The 24602-nt window shown below is 40.0% G+C and overlaps 1 protein-coding gene across 2 annotated transcripts in view; it reads right to left on the bottom strand.

Moving 5' to 3' along the window:
* Positions 1–8602: 8602 nt before the first annotated feature.
* The window catches only part of tra2b (transformer 2 beta homolog), a 30814-nt gene continuing 14814 nt past the window's right edge, over positions 8603–24602 (bottom strand). The window contains exons 3-8 of one of the 2 annotated variants that reach the window (XM_063051530.1): positions 22979–23147; positions 18611–18799; positions 18327–18442; positions 17820–17894; positions 16995–17068; positions 8603–9024 (exon numbers count right to left, since the gene is read on the bottom strand). In XM_063051530.1, the coding sequence (XP_062907600.1) occupies positions 9014–9024; positions 16995–17068; positions 17820–17894; positions 18327–18442; positions 18611–18799; positions 22979–23147 (634 nt within the window). In that variant the 3' untranslated portion in view covers positions 8603–9013. The remainder of the gene's footprint in view (positions 9025–16994; positions 17069–17819; positions 17895–18326; positions 18443–18610; positions 18800–22978; positions 23148–24602) is intronic. The other variant, XM_063051531.1, reaches the window with a different exon arrangement.

Here is a 24602-nt window from a genome sequence, read left to right as displayed (position 1 = left end):
TAACACTGACAGAGGTCCTGGTTATTCTGAGCTGATAGCAACCCTTACTGTAACTGTCCGGGCTGGGATGAGTGACCCTCCCAATCCTTCTCACATCACCCAGGGACCTTTCCACCTGCTGGTGTTGAATGGGATGACAGTGTGCTCCATCCCCGAATTCACTAGTGCCATCCATCATTGCACATCTCCCTTTCGCCCAGCGTATCGCAATAGGCATGTAAGGCCTCAGGTCTCCCAGCTGGGAAAGGGTTACTGAGCATAACCACTGAAAGTCCTAATGATAGCAGTTGGGTTAGCCCTCGTCTTTTTTGCTGACATACGTAACTGCCACAAACCCTTTCTTACGAATGTGCAAACTAGACCAGTGTCCTGAGCAGCTTGGTTTGTATGGATGGATGTCCAGGCACACGTGGAAATGGAATAGAGATGAATTGTATTGAATTGAATTGACTTTATTACTTACATCCTTCATATACACGAGGAGTAAAAATCTTTACGTTACGTCTCTGTCTAAATGTGCAATTTATAGTAACTTATAATAAATAGTATGTACAACAGGACAGTCAATATAACATAGAAATACAGTTGCGTCAGCATGAATTAATCAGTCTGATGGCCTGGTGGAAGCCTGTTGGTCCTGGCTTTTATGCTGCGGAACTGTTTTCTGGATGGTAGCAGCTGGAACAGTTTGTGGTTGGAGTAATTCGATCCCCAATGATCCTTTGGGCCCCTTTTACACACCTGTCTTCGTAGATGTTACATTAATTGTTGCAAGCCCTTTGCCCTGGATATGTTGGTACAACAATGCTGGGATTCGGAAACATAAAGCCCTTTCTCCTCTTACCAGTACAGCCAGAATGTCACTGGGCACAGATGAGGATATAAATTTGGAAACAACGAGTTGTAGAGGATTGTATATACCTCCATAGGACAATGCTAACCCCAGAGTAAAAGGACTAAGTGTTGATGCAGGGAAGGTAACACTTGCCTTTGGAACTGATGAAACAGACAGGAACTGATGAACAAGACACTGGCATTGGAAAAGTTAGCAGATGAAACTGCATATGTTCTAAATCAAACCCGACAAGCAACATCTAAATTGCTGACAAAATTGGTGGTGGTCCATACAGTAGCATTGCAAAAAAACTTGAATGGCTCTGGACTTCAGTTTATCCAAGAAAGGAGGGACATATGCTCTGATTGGACAAGGATGTTGCACTTACATACCAGATGAATCTGAATACGTAATTCACTTTGTGGATCATATTCAAGAGGCCACCGGAAAGATTACGAAAGTGGGAGATCAGTTTCACAATTATAACATTCCAGGAAGAGGATGGAAGGCAACTATCCTACATTATGGTATAATCACTGGTATAATAATAGCTGTTATTCTTTTGTGACTTATGTGTAGTACAGTAGGACTAAGGAGGGGAATATATTGAAAATGGGTACCTGTTGGCTGGGACTAGGAAAAGGGGATTTTGCTTAACTAAAGTTCTGAGACTGTATCATTATATAAACATTTGGAATCACTTTGATTACTGTACTCGTATCTTAACAATTGTGTTTTGGTGATTATGGTGTTGTCATGAAATGACAAAAAGGAGGGAATGTGAAAATAAAGAGGAGAGGCTGTACTTGATCTGGAAATGAACCTGGTCAGGTGTCAGATATGTCAGTGGTAGAGCGTTTTGGAGATAGTGATCACAATTCTATCTCCTTTGCCATAGTATTGGAGAGGGATAGGAACAGACAAGTTAGGAAAGTGTTTAATTGGAGTAAGGGGAAATATGAGGCTATCAGCCAGGAACTTGGAAGCATAAATTGGGAACAGATGTTCTCAGGGAAATGTATGGAAGAAATGTTGCAAATGTTCAGGAGGTATTTGTGTGGGGTTCTGCAACGGTAGGTTCCAATGAGACGGGAAATGATGGTAGGGTACAGGAACTGTGGCGTAACAAAGGCTGTTGTAAATCTAGTCAAGAAGAAAAGCTTACGAAAGGTTCAAAAAACTAGGTAATGATAGAGATCTAGAAGATTATAAGGCTAGCAGGAAGGAGATCAGGAATAAAACTGGGAGAGCCATGCCAGAAGGGGCCATGAGAAGGCCTTGGCTGACAGGATTCAGGAAAACCTCAAGGAATTCTATAAGTATGTGAAGAGCAAGAGGATAAGATGCGAGAGAATAGGACCTATCAAGTGTGACCGTGGAAAAGTGTGTATGGAACCAAAGGAGATCACAGAGGTACTTAATGAATACTTTGCTTCAATATTCACTATGGAAAAGGATCTTGGCAATTGTAGGGATGACTTACAATGGATTGAAAAGCTTGAGCATGTAGATATTAAGGAAGAGGATGTGCTGGAGCTTTTGGAAAGCATCAAGTTGGATAAGTCACTGCGTCCAGACGAGAGGTACCCAGGCTACTGTGGGAGGCGAGGGAGAAGATTTGCTGAGCCTCTGACGATAATCTTTGCGGGAGAGGTTCTGGAGGATTGGAGGGTTGCGGATATTGTTCCCTTATTCAAGAAAGAGAGCAGAGAAAGCCCTGGAAATTATAGACCAGTGAGTCTTACTTCAGAGGTTGGTAAGTTGATGGTGAAGATCCTGAGAGGCGGGATTTATAAACATTTGGAGAGGCATAATATGATTAGGAATAGTCAGCATGTCTTTGTCAAAGGCAGGTCGTGCCTTATGAGCCTGATTGAATTTTTTGAGGATGTGACTAAACACATTGAGGAAGGTAGAGTAGTAGATGTAGTGTATATGGATTTCAGCAAGGCATTTGATAAGGTGCCCCATGCCAGGCTTATTGAGAAAGTAAGGAGGCATGGGATCCAAGGGGACATTACTTTGTGGATCCAGGACTGGCTTGCCCACAGAAGGTAAAGAGTGGTTGTAGACGGGTTATATTCAGCCTGGAGGTCAGTGACCAGTAGTGTGCCTCAGGGATCTGTTCTAGGACCCCTACTCTTCATGATTTTTATAGATGACCTGGATGAGGAAGTGGAGGGAATGGTTAGTAAATTTGCTGATGACACAAAGGTTGGGGGTGTTGTGGATAGTGTGGAAGGCTGTCAGAGGTAACGGCGGGATATTGATAGGGTGCAAAACTGGGCTGAGAAGTGGCAGATGGAGTTTAACCCAGATAAGTATGAGGTGGTTCATTTTGGTAGGTCAAATATGAGGGCAGAATATAGTATTAATGGTAAGACTCTTGGCAGTGTGGAGTATCAGAGGGATCATGGGGTCCGAGTCCATAGGACACTAAAAGCTGCTGCGCAGGCTGACTCAGTGGTTTAGAAGGAATATGATGCATTGGCCTTCATCAATCGTGGGATTGAGTTTTGGAGCCAGGAGGTAATGTTGCAGCTAAATAGAACCCTGGTCAGACCCCACTTGGAGTACTGTGCTCAGTTCTGGTTGCCTCACTACAGGAAGGATGTGGAAACCATAGAAAGGATGCAGAGGATATTTACAAGGATGTTGCCTGGATTGGGGATCATTCCTTAGGTTGAGTGCCTTTTCTCCTTGGAGCGATGTTGGATGAAAGGTCACCTGATAGAGGTATATAAAATGATGAAAGGCATTGATTGTTTGGATAATCAGAGGCTTTTTCCCAGGGCTGAAATGGCTAACGTGAGATGGTACAGTTTTAAGGTGCTTGGATGTTGGTACAGAGGAGTTATTAGGGGCAAGTTTTTTTACAGAGTGGTGAGTGTGTGGAATGGGCTGCCGGCAACAGTGGTGGAGGCAGATGAGATAGGGACTTTTAAGAGACTCCTGGATAGGTACATAGAGCTTAGAAAATTAGAGGCTATGGGTAGCCTTAGGTAATTTCTAAGGTCAGGACATGTTCAACACTACTTTATGGGCCAAAGGGCCTGTACTGTGCTGTAGGTTTTCTATGTTCCTATATCAGTAACCCTGAAGTCCTTACGAATTTGTAAAATGTAATGTGACATAATGGAGTCTATGAAATCCCAATGTGTTTTGCTGTCTTGCATGGGAAAGTGTGTGTGTGTGTGTGTGTGTGTGTGTTTTATGACAGGAATATATGTTTTATGTGGGGGAGGGTGGATGTTTTGACAATAGAGGTAAACAGGATAGAGCTTCTAAAGAACAAACATGAAAACAAGATAAAAGTAAAGATACTGTAGGTATGTAATGTTATGGAATGGAGCAACCTAAGTTCTGTTCTCTTGTGGAAAAAAATATTTTGGTTGAAACATAAGATCGAAGCTATTTTCCAGATGATACTTGGCTGGAAATACACCTCCCCTTGCAAGTAAAATAATAAATACATTAATAATGTGATCCACTCTGAACTTGTTGAAGTTTCTAGATTGAGCTGTATGGTACATGACACACTGCAGCTCCTGAATGCAGATTCAAATTGCTGTACCAGGTGATGATGATAACATGTTGCAGATCAATTCAACTGCAGTGTGAATCTTGTTGAAGACAAAGTGCAATTATCACACAAGAAAGACTGAGACAAAGGCCTTGCATTCTGCTCAAAGTTGTCCTGATGACAACAAAATTTAGATGGATGGTCCTATGATTTGTAGAGCAGATCTTCAGCCCACTGGGATGTGTTTGGACCTTCCTGCAGGTTCTGTCATTCAAACTTTCCTCTGTTCTTGCCCATTGATGGGGAGGATCAGCATGTTTTTGGATTTAGACCATAGGAGCAGAATTAGGCCATTTGACCCATCGAGCCCACACCACCACCAATCATAGCTGATCTTTTTTTCCCCCTCCTCAGCCCCACTCCCGGGTTTTCTCCTCGTAACCTTTGATACTGTGGCCAATCATGAGCCTATCAATCCCTGCCTTAAATACAACCAAGGACCTGGCGTCCACAGCTGCCTCTGGTAACAGATTTCACAAATTCACCATCCTGTGTCTAAAGAAATTTCTCCGTATGTTTTGAATGGGCGCCCCTCCATCCTGAGGCTGTGCCTTCTCGTCCTAGACCCCTCTCCCCATCATGGGGAAAAACTCTTCCCACATCTACTCTTTCTAGGCTTTTCAACATTTGCAAGGTTTCAATGAGATCCCCCCTCATCCTTCTATATTCCAGAGTACAAGCCCAGAGCCATCCAACATTCATTTGATAATCTTTTCATTCCAAAATCATCCCTGTGAAACTCCTCTGAACCCTCTCTAATGTGAGCACAACTTCTCCCAGATAAGGAGCCCAACCCAAAACTTTTCACAGTACTCAAGGTGAGGCCTCACCAGTGCTTTATAAAGCCATCACATCCCCTCTCTTATATTCTAGACCTCTTGAAATGAATATTAACATCACATTTGCCTCCTCACCATCGACTTAACCTGCAAGTTAATCTTTAGGATGCTCTGCACAAGGACATCTCAGGTTTTTCGATTTTCTCCCAGCTTAGAAAATAGTCTGCATATTTTTCTTCTTCCAAGGTGTATGACCATTCATATTCATTTTCCAACATTGTATTTCATTTTCCACTCTCTTGCCCTTTCTCCTAATCTGGTCTAAATCCTTCTGCAGTCCTCCTGTTTCTTCAACACTAACTGCCCCTCCACCAATCTTCATATCATCTGCAAACTTGGCAACAATTTCCCATGCAGTTTCTAACCACTATCATCCATTCTTTAGATGAGTTTCTTGTTGGATCTCAGCTCTCACATCCCTGTAGAGCTAATTTTTTCCCCCTGTGATGCTGTGGAAGTTATGGCAAGGCAAGGGTTAAAATAATATCTAGTCAAGGGTACAGTGTAAGAAGGGTCTTTGAAGAACATAGTTTCCCTTTGTGTGGCAGGACACCAGAGCCATTTGGGCATATGGAAATGAGGTTAAGTATATAATGAAAGGATTCAAGGAACACACCGATTAAGGGACAATTACTTTATTAACCTTAAACTATTGTCAGTTGTTAGCCTGTAGTTGCTATTGATTTTTAACACCTGTATTTTGAATGGCTGATCTTGCAAGTAAGGAATTTGAAGTGTAAGAGTTGAAGAACCCAAAGGAATTTAAACATACACAGGTTACCATTTGGTCAATATGCATAACTGCTAGTCAATTCTGTATAAAAATAGAATTTCTCTGTTCAGACTTCAGAACAGTGTGATGACAGGGGCCATGTTGTTCTCCTTGTTCACAGGTGTCCAGTTAATCAGCAACAACAGTGCATGGCAGTGTGTTTGTAGTTATTTAGCTTCCCAACCCAAGTATTTGTAGCTACTTAGCTTCCGGTTATTCTCAACAAACCAACCTTGCCGATCAGGAAGCTGAGACTCTTAGTAAATAATAATGGTGAACTTCAGATCTGCTTAAGGATCAGGAACTTTGTTGCTTCTGAAGGTTACCAGGCAGCACCTCTTGGATAACCCTTGAGCTTTCTTTGCAAAGTCATCGAGAACATCAACACTGATTTTCTTGCAGCGAAGTTCCCATTGCCATCCGGTAAGAAGGCAGCATATTCAATTGTAATGGCCTCCACACAGTCAACCAAAGGTGTTATTATCCTTTTTAAACATTTTCTTTATGATCACAAGACCCTGCTGGACATTAAGAATTTGAAGTACCTCAGGGTCAACCCCATCAGTTGCTCATTGGCAGAGAAACTGAAGGAGCTGGACTTGGTGTGGGTTGTGCTGTTGCTTGCCATCACAGAAGTTGGTGTGCAGTCATAACAGTGAGTGATTGCAAGACCCTGTTGCACATTGTTAATGCAGAATGCTGCAAGTCCACTTTGCTCTTTCTTGGCAGAGAGGTAACAGAGTTGGTTTGGCGTAGCATTTAAACTGGAGTCGATGCTGCCCCCCAGTGTTTGCTTGGCAGAAGACAAGCTGAATTGTGGTTGACTGCAGACTACTGCAACATTCATGGACTCGCTCTTAGACAATTTTTTGTGTGTGTCTGACTGTATTTTGCTGATATCTTATGTGTATTGTGCTATGTCTAACTGTTGGTACTATATTTTACACCTTAGTGCCAGAGTATTGCTGTTCCATTTGGCTGTATTCACCTATGGGTGAATGACACACTTGAACTTGAATTTGACATTGGTGTTGGGGTCCAGCTAATGTAGGAAAAAATTGAAGCAGCAGTTCATCTGGTGGTCATCAGCTGGTGTCATGATAGAGCTGATGGACATCTCATTGAGCTTTCTCAGTTAAATGGAACTATAATCTTATTGGCACATGATGGTTCAGGGCATTGCCATGAGGCTTAATTGTCATAGTTGTACCTATCTTTATGTGTCCAAAACCTTCTGTAATACCTTGACTGAAGAGTCTGTGTGTGACTTCCAAGTAAACTAAGCAGAACTCTACTGCAGCAATAGAAAGGCTGCTGGAGGTGAAGATGTGCCAGAAAGCAAGCTTGGCATTATCAGTGAGCCCTAACAGCGTACCTAGCCAAGGGCCAAAAACCTGCACTAACCAACTGGCTGGAGAGTTCAGACACATTTTCAACCTATCACTTCTGTGGTCTGAAGTTCCCTCCTGCTTCAAGATACTGTTGTAGTATGGTGACTTGCCTCAATGACTACAGTCCAGTAGTGCTTATATCTACCATAGTGAAATATTTAGCAATATTTGTTATGGCTCAAATTAGCTCCTGCTATAATAAGAACCGGAACCCTCTTCAATTTGTCAATTACCACAGTAGGTCTAAAGCAGAGACTACCTTGTTCTCTATTCTGCTCAGGGCCACCTAGAACAGGCTGTTTGGTGCTAAACACACAGTCCCCTCAAAATTTATCGTGTTCCAAGATCTGGACCTCCGTACCTTCCTTTTACAATTGGATCTCTGACTTCCTCTTTTGGAAACCACAATCAGTATTGATCAGAAAATGACTTGATGAAACCCCTCATGGTAGATTTATCCAGGAAATTAAGCAGCATTGGATCCACAGTCAATCAGCACTTGACTTAATATTGTGAGGCTGCAGCCCATTAACCCTTTTAAATAAAATCAGCAGGTTATGCAATAAGCAAGATTTGATCTAAAGCACAGGTCTCACCCAGCAACTTGGACTGTTCTTGTACTTGATTGCATAGTTCTTGCAAGTACTGCTTTGCAAGTCACATGACAAAGAAGAAATCCCACAGCTTAAATAAAATGGAAACACTCAAAACAAATGAAGAAAAAAAAACAAGAGACAAGGCAATTTCTGCTGAAGTTTAATGTTAATTTTGTATCAGATATTTAAAAGCATTTCACACACTTGTTATTCGGTACCACAGACTGTGCACTGGTACAAATCCTTTAACAGAACAGCCTTTACAACATGAACCCAGATTTATGGATACGAACAAATATCACTCTATGGGATACAGATATAGCCCCATGAAAAAAAAATCAAATAACTTAATCGGAAGGAACTTTAAAAAAAGTCAGTAGTTAACCAAATTCAGTTAATTGCCATTAGTTGACAGGCATGGTGTAAGTGTTACCTTTCCCCAAGTTCTTGTGATTGAAGCTGAAGTTTCCTGTTGTAGAATCTTAAACAGTCAGAATTCCATTCACCATACTTACACAAGAGTTTGTTCGAACATTAACTTGTAATAATTTGTATTGTTTTTCAAATTTAAGATTTAAAATTCACATTGTAAATAAAAACTTCAGAATTCATGGGACTAAGCGGAAAAAGAAATGAAGGTCGCCACCAGTACAAATTGAATCTTATACATCAATATTAATTTATCACCAAACTTCATTTTTTTTATTTAATGAAAGAACTGCAGCAGCTCAGTATTTTAACATCTCATTATGTTCTCTACACTCGAAGCTGCTTAAGATTACAAAGCATATTGTTCTAGCCCAAGAATATAACAAAGAGTTATTTTATTGATAACAACCCAGTACAACCAGAACATTGTTTTGCACTAAACACTGGGGTGGGGTACCCAAACACAAACATGACTAAAAATAATCATATCATTCAAAAGAAATCTTCAGCAAATTGATCGGCTACAAGTCTGTTAGCCTTACGTTTGCCATTTGGATATAAAGGATCTTCAGTAACGACCTGAAATGAAAAGTTATTTGTAGAGTTTTAAAATTCTTCTGCACAGTATAGTTTCCATTGGCTATTGCCAATGCTTTTTTTGCTCCAAATTGTACTAAGCCATAAACAACCTCCTTTAAGGTCAAAAGTCAACTATTTTTCAGTACTTCCAGAGGGCAGAGCTGAATTCTACCTACACATAATCTAATTTTCTAAATGATTCATTAGCCATTTTAATGTTTAAGGAGACTGACAAACAGAATTCAGATTTTAAACTGCCATAAAATGTTTCTTGACATGAGAATGCACAGAAGTAAATATAGCATTTCAGCACAGTCAGAACTTTGGTTTTACAAGCAATGCAGTGGAAAATATTACTGGATTAAAATCCAGAGATAAGTTAAAATCTTATCATAGTTATTTGCATTTTGTGTGTTGCTGCAACATTATCAAGAACGTCTACTGTTCCATTTCTAAACTGTACTTTGGGAAATTTGATTATCTGATTGCCCCCTTCCTACCTGCACACAGGAAAAAACTAAATTTCAAGGCACCAGAGTTAAGGACAACAAAGTGGCCACGGGAGTTAGAAGAGTGGCTAAGGGATTGCTTTGTGTTGAGAGGACTGGGCCATATTCAAGGATTCAGCAGACCTGAAAGGATACGCCACAGTTGTCATATACTTTATAAAGACATGTGTAGATGAGTGCGTCCCCACAAAATCACTCAGTCTTCCCTAACCAGAAGCCCTGGAAAAACAAGAGATTCAAAATCTGAGGGCAAGATCAGTTGCATTTAGGACTGGGAAAGTACAAGAGGTCCAGGTGTGACCCAGACAGTCTCCCATGCAAAGTGGCAATTCAGGATTAATCTTGCATCACAAAGTGTTGCGCAGTAATTGTGACAGGGCTTGAATGCCACTACTTTGGGGCCTGAGTTATGGGGAAAGGTTGAAAAGTTTAGGACATTATTCCTTATAATGTAGATGATTGAGGGGAGATTTGATAAAGGTATACAAAAATGAATAGTACAGATAGGGTAAATGTAAGCAGGTTTTTTCCATTGAAGTTGGGTGAGACTAGAACTAGAGGCCATGGGTTAAGGGTGAAAGGTGAAATATTTAAGGGGAAACTTCTTCACTCAGAAGCTAGTGCGAGTGTCAGATGTGGAGGATCTGGGTTTGATTATTAACACCTAAGATTAAATTGGATAGGTACAAGGGCTACGGTCCAGGTGTAGGGTTGATGGGACCGCATCAATTTTCCCACTGGCAGGCTCCAGTACTGATCAGCAACATTTCCTCTGCAATCACTTTCTGTATAAGTGTACAACAAGGATGTGTACTTAGCTCCTGTTTAACTCACTTTATACCCATGATTGTATAGCTAAGTACAGCTCCTATGCCGTATTTAAGTTTGCTGATGACACCACTGTTGGCAGCTGAATCAAAGGGGTTGACAATTTGGCATATATGAGGCAGATGGAAAATCTGGTTAAGAGGTGCTGCAACAGCCTCTCAGTATCACCAAAACCATGAGCTGACTGTTGACTACAGGATGAAGAAACAGGGCATTCTTGAGCCAGTCCATATTAGGACAATGGTGGTGGAATGGGTCAGCTGATTTAAATTCCTTGGCATTTCCATATTAGAGGATCTGTCCTGGGATCAGCACACAAGTGCCATCACAAAGCACCTCAGCTACACCACTTAATCTTAACACCAATGCCTAGGAACGGAAAAGTTTACAAAAGTGATGGATATAGGCTAGTCCATCACAGGCAAATCCCTCCTCATCATTGAGTACATCTACAAGAAGCACTGTCACAAGAAAGCAGCGTCCATCATCAAGGGCCCCCACCACCCAAACTTCAAAGTAAATTTTATTATCAAAGTACATACATGTCACCATATACAATCCTGGGATTCATTTTCTTGTGGGCATACTATTCTATAGATTTGCTGAGTAACAATAACAGAATCAATGAAAGACCACCCAACCAGGGCGTTCAACCAGAGTGCAGAAGACAACAAATTGTGCAAATGCAAAACAAAGGAATAATATAAAGAACAAATAAATACCGAAAACATGAGGTAAAGAGCCCAGGCCATACTCTCTTTTTGCTGCTACCATCAAAGAGACGGTAAAGAAGTCTTAGATCCCATACCTCTAGGTTCAAGAGCAGTTACCATTCTACAACCACCAGGATTCTGAACCAGCATGGGTAACTTCACTTACAACAACTCTGAACCAATTCCATAATCCACAGACTCACATTCAAGGTCTCTTTACAAGTCACATTCTCAGTATTTTTTTCCCTTTGCGTAACTTGTCTTCTTTTGGAGTTTGGGGTTTGTCAGTCTTTTACTTGCGTATGGCTTTTCATAAATTCTATTGTCCTTCTTTATTTTCCTGTAGTTACACACCATGGAAACATGCCCTCAGCATTAACACAGCCATGTCAATAATGACACCCATCTAATCTAGTCCCATTTGCCTGCATTTGGCTCATCTCTCTCCTATCCATGTACCTGTCCGAAAGTACAGCATATAGTTTTGGTCGCCTTACCTAAAAAAAATTAATATCGGAAGCAGTACAAAAGGAGATTCATCAGTTACTAGCTGGGACGAGAGGGTTGTCCTACCAAGCCTGCACTCCTTGTTTAGAAGAATGGAGGGTGACTTTATCTAAGGATACAAGGTCTGGAGCAAGTGACAGGGTAGCATGAGAATGCTTTTACTTCTTTCACTTGTGGCTGTCAAATTGAGGGGGGGGGGCGGAGAGAGGAGGAAGAGGTGGGCAACCTATTTTGGTGGTGGAAGTTGGATCATTGCAGTATTTACATTGGAGGTGGGTAAATATTTGATGAATGGAAGAAAGAGGCATGGACATATGGCAAAGATCAACCATGGTAATATTAAACAGTAGGACACTCTGTTCCATTTTCTTGTTTTTGAAACTTCTACCATGAGTAAAAGATTTTGACTATTTTAATCTCGCTATGCCCATCATAAGTTTATGCACTCCTATTCAAGTTAATCCTCATCATTCTTCTCTTTGGGAACATAGCCCAGCCGATACACTCTCCCCATGACTAAAATACTCCAATCCAGACAACATCATGGTGAATCTCTTCTGCACTCTCTCCAGCTCAACTACATCTTCTATATTCCACAAAGGACTGGCCAGTACAAAGTACTGGCATAATTTACATACTACTATTTAACTATTTATGGTTCTATTACTATTTACTATTTATGGTGCAACTGTAACGAAAACCAATTTCCCCCAGGATCAATAAAGTATGACTATGACTATTATTGTAGTTGGCTATATCCATTACTTGCTTCTTGCTGTGAAATATCATTCTAGATTCATTACATAAACTCAATACGAAGCAGCCACATGGCTCTGTGGACAAATAGAAATAACGCACCCCAGTACAATTTATAACCTGTGCAGGTCAGTAATTATCCTTGTTGAGGGACTAATTTCTGATTCAAAGAGCAGAGTAAAATACCAGGACAGAGGCAGGGCCTGTCATTTCTAAAAGATTCCCCAACATAAAATTGCTGAACATTACTACAAAAATCCTACATGTAGAAGCAACATGGTATATTGGTTCACAATCAGCAGAGAAAATCAAAGCTCTGCAGTCTTGTCACACTACTAGTGCACGGTAGTGGGCAAAAGAACTAAAAGAGACAGCTGCTCCAAGAACATTTCCATCCTTATTCATGAGAAAACCTAGCAAATAAATGCAAAAGGCAGGGCTGAAGCATTCATTGACCTTCAGCCATAAATGCTAAATTAGTAACCCAGTGTAGTTTCGCTTGAAGGTCCCAGCATCATTCCAAATGATAAATAGCTACATCAAAGGGCCTGACAAAACCCCAGCTGCAATGTAGGCAAGCTCTGGAAGAACATCACATCTCCAGCTACATATTTCTGTACATTCCTAACATCAACAAAATGTGGAATAATTTCCCTAGAATGTTCTGTCTACAAAGGAACAAATCCAGTCCAACTAATTATCATATACTTAAGTCTACTTTCAAAATGTAAGGTAGATGGAAGGTATTGCAAACAATAGTTCAACTGCATCTATAAATTCACAGATGACATCAACTTTGTTGGCGATGGAGACAAACAGGAGACGGATTAGCTGGTTAATGTGTATTTAATATTTCAGTAATATTTGAGTAACCTGGTAAATATTGATTAAGCATTGCTTAATTAACTCACTATGGGTTATATGTAAAAATAAGTAAACTGCATACGTCATGACACCACCACGTGATACATGAGGACTTCGCTTAAAGTAAAACACAAAGTTTCGTACTCCTGGTCTTTCTTTTAATTAATTTAATGTTTCGTTGTTGCAAAACATAACACTGGTAAAGTATTTTTAAAATGAACCGGAGATGACTAACTACCAGTGGAAGCACAGCGAGATGTTCAAGTTTTTTTTAAAAAAAAGCCCAGCACAGCACATGACATGTTCTTTGGAAGGGAAGACATGATCAAGTTAAAAAAAAACCCCACAGAAATGGCTACTTCGGAAATATAATCGTGTTCGACTGATCAACAGGTAATTGGTTCATGTACACTGAGCTAATTAACAGTATTCAGAAGCAAATGGAATAGCCAATGAGGAATAAGTACCAGTTTTAGGTTTAAAGGCATACAGTTTGCTTCAAAGTTTAACTGCTCTAACCAAATCAGCCAAAATGAGCCTTGCTGATTGCAGAATGCTTTAGGTTTTCTAAATTGTGAATCAAAAGAAAGGGGAGTCCATTTCAGCGCACGAGGCTGAATTGAAGAGATTGAGTTCAATAATGGGCTTAATGATGCACTGAGTTATCACTTAGTTTGTAGAAGAAAGCATTCAAAATGGCTCCTGTCCTAACCGAAGCACAACTAAGAGCAGTTGAAATAGCTGTATCAATAGAAACAACAGAGACGCAATGAGTTAATCAGGAATGAAAGTGACCGTAAACAAAACTGTAACATCTGAACACAAACCCGCCTGGCTGAACAAACTGTATTAGCCATTGCGGCAGGGGCTCACATACATATAGCTGAACAATGAAAGTTCAAAGGCAAAACTTGCAGAAAATATCACAAAGTAGCACATGTACAAACAGCATGTCAGGAGACCAAAATAAATGGACTGCACAAGGAACAGAGAAATATAAAAAATTGTAGTTTAAAAAAAGCACAATCTGTGAGCTGTTAATGAAAAATCTGATAATGATGAGAGAGACAGAGGACTGGGTAGCCTTGAGATTTAGTATGTAAAACTAACAATAGACCAACAAAATGGTTTACACCAGAAGTGAATGGTAAATCAATTAAAATGGAATTGGACACTGGCTCGGCTGTTTCACTCATTCCACAGAATGAGTTTGAACAGAATTTCAAAGGTACCAAACTGAAGCCTGCAGATATCCAACTTATACTGGAGAAAAGATAACTGATGAGGGAATGACATTTGTAACTGCGAAATACAACCACCAATGAGCACATTGAGGTTGTATGTGGTGACTAAACAGGTGGGCCAGCATTCTGTGAGGGTCTAATTGGCTGAGACAACTACAACTTGATCAGAGATCCACCCACTATTTGCATGCCACATCCCCTATAATAGTGAATTGAAAGTGAATTAAGGAAGGTACTGGATGATGCCATAACCATCTCCATGTTGGACACCGTGAACCGTGGCCTAACAGAGGGCAAACGAGTGCTGGTGCCAGCCTCTGTTTTAAAAGCATACTGGACCATCGAAGTACCATGCTGCTCAGAGCAATCGTGTAAGTGATGAAAGCAGCGGTCCAACTACAACAGTCTTTGTAGGTAACATATCTGAGAAAGCTTCTGATAAAGTTAATCAGGCAGTTACTTGTGAAATGTGGCTTGGTGTTAAGTTGGAAAAGAGTTTAAGGAGCTTCAGGAAGTCTGTAAGCATTCAGCTTTTGAGAATATAAAGAAACAATCTATTCTGTGTGTATTAAGGTTATCGCATGAATTTCAAAAGGGAGACAAAAAGTTGTTTGTAAAAGTAGATGCAAAGACCAAAGCCCAGCTGGATAACAGCTAAAAAGAAAGGGGTCAATGGAGATACAAAAATAGAGGATTCATCACAATGTTGTGGATGAGGAGACCAAGAGGAGTGATCAGATCATTAAGGGAGCAACAAAAGGATTAATAAGAAAGTACTCTAGCGAACTAAATGCACCTTCCCAAGATCAAGATACACATCCTAGAAAAAAAAGAGCAGAAACATGAGAAAAATAAGTCGGGACCCAGAGAGCAGCAAGGGTCAATACAGACCCAGAGAAAAAGAGCCAAGTAAAGGAGAAGAAAAGAATCCATAGCTGTCAGATCCACTTCTTGCAATCTTAAGAGTCAACTCCTACAACCACTACAGAGGACGTCCTAGAACCTGACATTGTTTTCAGAACCTAAGTCTCACCTGCCAAGCAGAGTGACCTCCCTTGTCAGGAAAGATGTTATCCCACAAGAGTAAGAAAGCCTCCACAGTGATTTAATCTTTAGGCCTGAATGGGACAATTCAAAATTTACTATACTGCGGATGTCTGCATATAGTAGCTGTATTATACAGTATACAGTGTATATAGTTGAGATGCATTCTCTATTCAGTTGCAGTTTATAGCTAAGGAAGAGTGTTGTGTATTTAATACTTCAGTCATATTTGAGTAACCTTTTAAATATTTTGTTTATTAAGCATCGTTTGTTTCAATTATTATGGGTTATATCTAAAAATGAGTGAATTGCATATGTCATGGCGCTACCACGTGTTAAGTGCAGACCCTGCCTTTTTTAAACATGAAGTTAGACTCACATTTCGAACTCTGTGTCTTTCTATTAATTAGTTTAATGTCTTGGAGTTACAAAACATACCAGTTGAGTGGTGCTGCAATAAAAATCTTGCACTCAACATTAACAAGGGATTGACTGGAGACTTCAAGAAGGGGAAGCTGGAAGAACATGAACCAGTCTCATTGAGGGTTCAGCGGTGAAAAGGGCGAGTAGCCGTAAGTTTCTGGGTGTCAACATGTCAAGGGTAACTGACTTGGGCACAGCACACTGATGCAATCATGAAGAACACACATCATTGGCTCTATCTCATTAAGAGTTTGATGAGATTTGGCATGCCACCAAAAAGTTCCTGGAAATTTCTACACATGTATGGAGGTGAGTATTCCGACTGGTTGCATCAATGCATAGGCCTGGATTGCTCTAATGGATAGGACTGAAAGAGGCTGCAAAGGGTTGTAGAACCATCCAGCTCAATGGCAGGCAGAGCCCTCTTCTCATAACAGGGAGGAAGTCCAGGAGCCTAAAGACACAAACTCATTGATCCAGGAACAGCTTCTTCCCCTCTGCCATCATATTTCTGAATGATGCATGAACACTGTCTCATTATTTTTTGCATCATTTATTTTTGTAGTTTATTTTAATTTTATGTCTTTGCATTGCATGACTGCCCCAAAGCAACAGGTTTTACGTCATATACAAAAGTGACCCTGAAATCTCTGCACCTCATTCTCAAAGACAATAGTAAGCAACAATTGCTGGTCTAACAGCATCACAACACCATGGTGGCATTCAGACAATGCCATTTAGGAGCAAGAATGTGACAGGCAATTACAATCCTGAATCAAGAACAAATAGTTGTTAATTCAACTCACTGCAGTAGCTCTAACTGGAATAAAAGCTGGGGATCAGTATAACTAGGTGCTTAAAAGTCTGCATGGATACAGGGCCTAGGTCAGTTCCACACTGTATATTTGGGCCCCATACCACTCACTTCCCAGAAGGAATTAAGGAATACCTTCATCAGAATCCTCTCAGAAGTTATTTTTCCATTTGTCCCCATTCACAATTATGAACCCTTAAAGTTCTTGAGACAAATGTATCAATTTATCTTAACATTAGCTTGTGATAATTGAGTAAGCTTTCCTTACGTGGTGAGTAGGAGCGTGATCTGGAGCGAGAACGATAGCCACCTCTGCTGTAATATGGAGAGGGAGAACGCCTCCTGAAACAAAAAAAATCTTATGAAACAGAGTAGACAGTGACTGCAACATATCAAAACTTCTTAAGGAACCAGGTGTTTTGCTGGGAAGAGGACCCTACTCCACAATAAAGAAACAAAATTTGCAGTTGGATTTCATTACGCAAACAGTGCTTACTGAGCCAATGAACTGTAGATTAATGTGTACATTGGTGTGATGCACTGTGGTAAGGAAAGCAAATGCAATGTTAGCATTCATTTCACGAGGACTAGAATATAAAAGCAGGATGTATTGGTAACCTTTCTTTTAAGGCACTGGAGAGCGCTCAGAAGAGCCAAACGAGAGTGATCCTGAATGTTTTGATGTTTCAATATGCATATGACAAATAAAGCTCCCCTCCCCAATCTTTTCTCAATTATTAACTGAGGACAGTCTTGAGGCCAAACATAACATTGCAAAAGCTGGAAGATTTTGTTGGATTTCTGCATATCATCCTTTCAGGAAATGAATGTTGCACACAATTCATTTTTTAAGCTACATCTTGATGTTCAATCTCAGCTTGGTTAAGTTAGAGATTTCAAAATTACAGGACACAATTGATGCAGATGGTCAGGAGCACAACATCAGAACTTTCTAAGAAACAAGTATCAAGAGCAAGAGTTAGTGCAGACAAAATAGGCAGCACCTGATTGTCATCTTTAAAGGAAGCTACATGTTGCATTTTCTCCTGGAAATTCTCAGTTCAAAGACAGCATAAAATTACTGCCTGCCCACCTGTAGGACCTGCTGTAATAATCTCGGTCATCATATCTGTCATATCTGTCATAACTGTCTCTGCGACGTGAACTACTGCAAAGGAAGGGTAAATAGTTAAAGACAATATATAAAACTAAACACAACAGAAGATCATAGGGTGAAAATGAAATAAGTTTGTGAGATTTACGCAACACAAATGCACTGGAGTTACAACCTTCAATATGTATACATTAATCCTCATAAAAGTAACTGTATCCAACATTTATTCTGCATACTTTTATAATAAACTATTTTAATAACAGAAATATTATACTTACAGTTACTACTAAGTTACAATGCTACTTCTTGATCATAAATTCATTTTTTTAAGACAACATTCACACTTCAATTTCTCATCCTGTTTCTTTAGGTTAGACCAGGAGTTGTCAAGCTTTTTTATGCCATGGACCTCTACCATTAACTGAGGGGTCCATGGACTCCAGGTTGGGAACCCCTGGGCTTGTCCTTCTGTATTAGTTAACTTACTAAGTTGGTCTTCCCATGTAGATACCAGGGGTAGGCGTATGAGCTCTTTTAGTAATGGAAAAATCAACACGGATTCTGCGTCCATCTAATTCCATTCCATTTGCACGTTCTTTAGCCTGGCAGGAAAAAAAAGAATCAGAATACAAGCCAAGTGAAATTTATTGAAAACACACAGTTTATCTTTGTTATGGCAATACAACAGATTAATTACAACAAAAATACCATCCAAAGTGGCTTGGTGAAGCAAACTGATAATCAAGTGAATTTAAAGATAACTTTCCTACCTCTTTAGCATCATCAACATTCTCAAAGTAGACGAAAGAAAAGCCCCTGGAGCGATTTGATTGTTGATCATAAACAACATTGACACCTGCAAGAGGGCCATATCTTGAAAAGACTTCTCTCAGATCTCGCTCGGTGGTGTATAGACTTAGTCCAAAAACTCCCAGACAAGTGTTGGGGTCAGGGTTAGCCTGTATCAAAGACACAACACTAAATTAGAAAAGCCAGTCACCTTGGGCAGAAAAAGGATCACTAAAATATTCATGGACTCAATCTGCTGATATTAATGCAAAATTTCATGTGTATTTTCACTTTATTAATGCTCATTGTCAGCTGCTTTGAACCAACATTAAATACCATTAAGTTCAAACCAAAGTTCTCCATAGTTTCACTCAGCAACTGCTTCGTGTTTACAATATACTGTATACAACATTAGCAAACCTGAGTGCAGTTAATGAGCAAACATTAAACATTGACAGCACAAATTTTAACTGTTCACTATCTGCCTCACATCAGAGTTCTTTGAATATCCATTTGGAAAGATAGCCTGGATTTCTCTGCTGACCAAACTACTGACGATCATCTTCAACTTAGTTCAATAGTGAAATGATAACAGATGAAAGCTAATATATCTGTCAACAATGAAACTCTCCCTGCTTAAAACAAGGAAGCTGGATTTAAAGTAACCGACTATTTATACAAGGTTCAAAGAAATAACTGTCAAACTACCTCTCAATACAAGCATGACAAATTTAAAAATACAAATAAATGAGTTTCTTGCTTGTCACATATAGCATACTATGAAAGACTTGAAAGCAAACTCATGGAAGCAAATAGAACACAAGCATGGTAGATAACTGGCTTCACACAAAAAGAGGACAGTAGTCACATACAGTCACACACCATCCACTGGACTCCTCACTTCCACTCAATAAAGTGACATGCTGGAGCAATGGCTAAGATCATGCCTTCAGTTCAGGGCCAAAGGCACAATCAGTTAACAGGTGCTCCTTCGTTACCATGAAACAGACTTATACCAGTGTATTAACAATTTGGGAAGCATTCACATGGCACACAGTGAAATCCAGAAGGCACTCAATAACTATCTGGTGAATTATTCAAATACCATTACAGCACCTGAGTAAAAAAATAAAAAGCTGGTTTTACTAATGCTGCACTACTGCTTTTTCAGGAAAGAAGTCAACTATCACAGTCAACTAAAAAGAAACAGAAAGAGGATGACATACAGTGCAAGAAAAAGTTTATGAACCTTTGCGATTACCTGGCTTTCTGCATTAATTGCTCAAAATGTGGTCTGATCTTCATCCAAGTCACAATATTGGACAAACACAATCTTTCTAAACTAATAACATGCAAACAATTGTACTTCTCGCCAATATTGAGTATACCATTTGAACAATCACAGTATAGATTCAAAATATGTGAACCTCTGGGGTAATGCCTTCTATAAAAGCATTTTGAAATCAGGTAGACCAATCAATGAACGCTGAAGGAAGTGAAAAAGAATCCAAGGGTATAACAGCAAAAGACCTGCAGAAATCTCCAGAACTCTGTTCATGTGTCCACTCGAAGAAAAACACTGGACAACGATGGTGTTCACGTAATGATACCATGGAGGAAACCACTGCTCTCCAAAGAAAATAACACTGCTGCATAGAAAGATCGCAAAAGACCACCTGGATGTCCCACAATGCTTCTGTGACAATGTTCTGTGGACAGGTGAGACAAAAGATGAACTTTTTGGCAGAAATGCTTTGTCTGGAAGAAAAAGGGCACTGCACACCAACACCAAAACCTCATCCCAACTGTGAAGCATGGTGGACGGAGCATCATAGTTTGGAGTGGTTTTGCTGCCTCAGGGCCTGGACAGCTTACAATTGTCGAGGGAACAATGATTTCAAAATTGTATCAAGACATTTTCCAGGAGAATGTCTAGGTAGTGGTCCATCATCTGAAGCTTAATAGAAGTTGGATGATGCAACAGAATGATCCGAAACACAAAAGTAAATCAACAAAATTATTTAAAAAGAAGAAAATTTTGGAACGACCAAGTCAAGAGTCCAGATCTCAACTTCAGTGAGATGCTGTGGCATGATCTGAAGAGGTCTGTTCATGCAAGGTTTCCCAGAAATACTGATGAACTGAAACAGTTTTGTACAGAGGAATGGTCTAAAATTCCTTCCCATTGTTGTAAGTCTGATCAGCAGCTACAGAAAATGTTTGGTGGAGGCTACTGCTTCTAAAGGAAGTTCTACCAGTTGTTAAATACAAGGGTTCACATACTTTCTCTAGCCTGGATTGTGAACCATTAAACAATGCATTCAATAAAGACATGAAAAGTACAATTGTTTGTGCATAATTAGTTTAGGCAGATTGTGTTTGTCTACTATTGTGACTTAGATGAAGATCAGACCACATTTTATTAATGCAAAAAAACAGGTAAACGCAAAGGTTTCACAAACTTTTTCTGGCAATTGTAACTGCTATGGAAACAGAAGAGGATAAATGAGACCCAATTTCTCGAGAAATTAGCAAATTCAGAGATACTTTACCTTCTAGCTTGTGAATAAGGCAAGAAAAAGAAAGACAAATTAAAAAGGAGAGAAAAGATAGGAAAAAAGATGTGAAAGGAAGAAGGAACATAAGAAAGAGTGGGAACGAAAGTGTGGCAAGACCACGATAAGAACTGTGAGAGAACCACAGGTAAGGAAAGGGAGCACAACCAAGAAGGGAATAGACCGTGGGATAAAAAGTGAGAAGAGCCAAGGAGAAAGAAGTCCAGAGCCACCAAAACCACTTCTTGCCGCCTTGCTCCTACCACGGAGGCCCCAGAATTGAGATTCTTTCACAGCCACAAGACTCACCAGCTAAGCAGTGATCCCCCTTGTCAGGAAAGACATTACCCCATAAGTGCAAGCAATCCTCCACAGCATTCGAATCTTTAGGCCTGAATAGATGTATTATACAGTATACTGTGTATACGGTTAACATGATGTCTCTATTGAGTTGGGAGTTTATAGCTAAGCAGGGAGGAGTGTTGTGTATTTAATATTTCAATAATATTGTAAATATATTGTTTAAGCATTCTTTGTTTACATAATGCATTGAGGGTTATATGTAAAAGTATGTAAATGGCATATGTCATTATGCGCCACATCAGACGTGTGTACCTTGCTTACAAGTAAAAACAAACTAATACCCATTCTCCTGGGCCCCCATCTTTTTCTTGCAAATAGTTTTATGATTTGGAATTACAAAACATAACAATAGTGACCATAATTCGAAACTTCAAGGTAGTTAAGGAAGAGAATACAGATGGAATTTTGAATTAGGAAAGCCAAATTAATTTTAGGACAGCATCTGACAGAAGTAGACAGTTGCAGGGAGGTTTACATTAGACAAGTCATTCAGAAGTGAAACAACAAGAGCTCAGGGCCAATGTGTTCCCATATGAGAGAACGGGAGAAGGGACCATTAAACGATATCAGAAGACTTGCAAAAAGTGGGAGGAAACAGTTAGGGTAATCTTGGAGTAGGTTAAAGGGTCGGCACATTACTGTGGGCAGAGGGGCCTGCGTTGTATGTTAAGCTGGCCATCAATTTTAACATAGCTAAATGTAAGATAATGCTTTATACAAGGATGAGTAGATGGAACAGACTTCTTGGAAAACATAATAAAAAATGGATAGGTGAATAGAGTAACAGTGATTAATAAAATTACTAAAGAGAATAATAATAGAATCAAGAGATTATTACAAGCCAGTAAGTAATATTAAACAGTGGAAATCTATTTTCTAAAGCAGACCAAGGAAAGCAGTCAGAACCAGTGCTGATCACTGAGTACTCTTTTATACTCCACCATCACTCACAAAGGATAATTTCCAGTGACTACTTAAGTTACCACTTTTGAGATGGGGTGGAACCCCACAGTCATGGGGAAAATGGGCAAACTCCACATATAGCACCCAGTGTCGGGACTAAATCCCAGGTCACTAAATCTCTAAGACGTGATCTTAATAGGTGTGGCCCAGATGGTAGAGATTCCAAGTATTGATTGAATATGATGTATGTAGATACAATTGTACAAGAAAGCAAGGCCAGGCCAGCAGCGGGGGCTTAGAATTGTTAAAAATCAAATTGAGAAATTCAGTAGAAACTTCTATTCCCAGAATGTGAATTTACTATCACGAGTAGCAGATGTGAATATCTAGATGCACTTATGGAGTAGCTCAGCCTGAGAGACAGAATGTATGATTTCATGAGGTAAAAGGCAAGTTCTCCAAGCAATAGACTAGTCAGGACAAATATTCTGTGCTTAGCTTATTCAAATAAAAATACCCATCTCTTACCCGATTACCAATATGGCGCCTTCGGTTTGACATGGGCGAGCGACTGTGGCTACGACGTCGCCTATAGTCAGGGCTGTAGGACCTGCTCCTGGATCTCCTACGGCGAGAGCGAGATCGGGATCGAGACCTTGAATAACGCCTCCGAGAACTCCTCCGCGATATAGACCTGCTAAATCAGGAATATCTTAGCTTATTTTTGAATGCAAATTAGCTTCAACAAGACACTGAAGATTGATAATTCTTCCTACATAGTAAAATAAAATCTTAGAACTCTTCTTCATTGAAGTCGCCTGCGCTCTTTTAAAAAAATGGTCTCTTCTTCAAAGCCACTGCAGATTACTGATTGTATATTAACCAGATCAATTCATTCACCTCAGTGAGCAGCACATTTGTCCAACAGGACCACAACCATGTCATGGTTTGGAGGCTTGCATGCCTCAGAGTTATGTTATCTGGAGTCAGAGCTTTACGCTTCGGCTCTTGGTAGAGTCACCCATGCCAAACAGGTCAAAGGGTAGAAAGAGTGGTTCGGTGGTTCATCTCCAGGCTAACAACCCCAAATGGCAAAACAAAACTGCTACGGAAACAGCAATGAAGAATCCTCTACATCTGAGTAGCCAAGGACAAACAGAGATAGAGAACCTGCACTGCTGTCCAAAATGCCAGTGGTGTAGAAGACAGGCCAGCAAATTTTTTTTAAAGGGATCAACCAGTTCCAATCTATGCTTCAACCCAGTCCAAATACAATATGAATATGATTATGAAAATATGAAATCTATGAAACTGAGATTGAAACTGATTTTATGAAATAAAACACCACATTCCTAATAAAGATAACTGAAATCATGGTCACAGCTGAAGTTTGGGTGTGTGTGTGTGTGTGTGTGTGTGTGTGTTGTGTGTAGAGAGAACACACACAGAGGTCTGCCTACTTTAGTAGAGGAGACACCATTGTTCAAGATGACATTTCAGAGACACTTGGGTAGAACGTCTCATAGTCAGAGCAAATGTGATGGAACAGAGGAATTGAAAGACCATAAGAAAGAATGGCATAGAATCCTTGCAGGATGGCAATCAAGGCAGGTGAGAGACCTAGATGGCTTGCAGTGGATATTGGTTATTTGTCAAAATCCAGGAAGGGATTGTGTGAAGGTCACAGCAGGGTAGAAATTGTTAAATTTGAAATAATGAAATCTTTGAATTCTGTATGAGTGCATTAAGTAGCAGAAATGCAGTCCTAAATGTGCTGGAAAACACTGGGGGAGTGGGCTCACACAGGGCTTAAACAAAGACTGCACATGTCCCACAAGAAGGCAAGCATACCCTGTGAGGGCCAGAACTACACCTTTGACAGAACAAGCAAAATGTTCTGCTGAAGGAATACAAAAAATGGGATTCAAATTAAGAGGCAGACTAAATGATGATGATATCTAGATTGGCACAAGTCACATTAGGTCATGGTTCAAAGGCTGGTACAAGAGAACTGTATCACTAGAATCTGTCCAGGTTTATGAAGTAACTAAAGCTACTTTTAATGGTCATAGATTATATGGTTAAGAGTGTGATAGGGAGAGAGAGGGAACAATATAGATTCTTACAGTTGGACAACACGGCAGAGTAGTAA

The sequence above is a fragment of the Mobula hypostoma genome, chromosome 6, assembly GCF_963921235.1.
Source record: "Mobula hypostoma chromosome 6, sMobHyp1.1, whole genome shotgun sequence".
In the NCBI taxonomy this organism is placed as follows: domain Eukaryota; kingdom Metazoa; phylum Chordata; class Chondrichthyes; order Myliobatiformes; family Myliobatidae; genus Mobula; species Mobula hypostoma.
The sequence above is the reverse complement of the archived record's forward strand: the minus strand, read 5'-3'. Positions and strand labels throughout refer to the sequence as shown.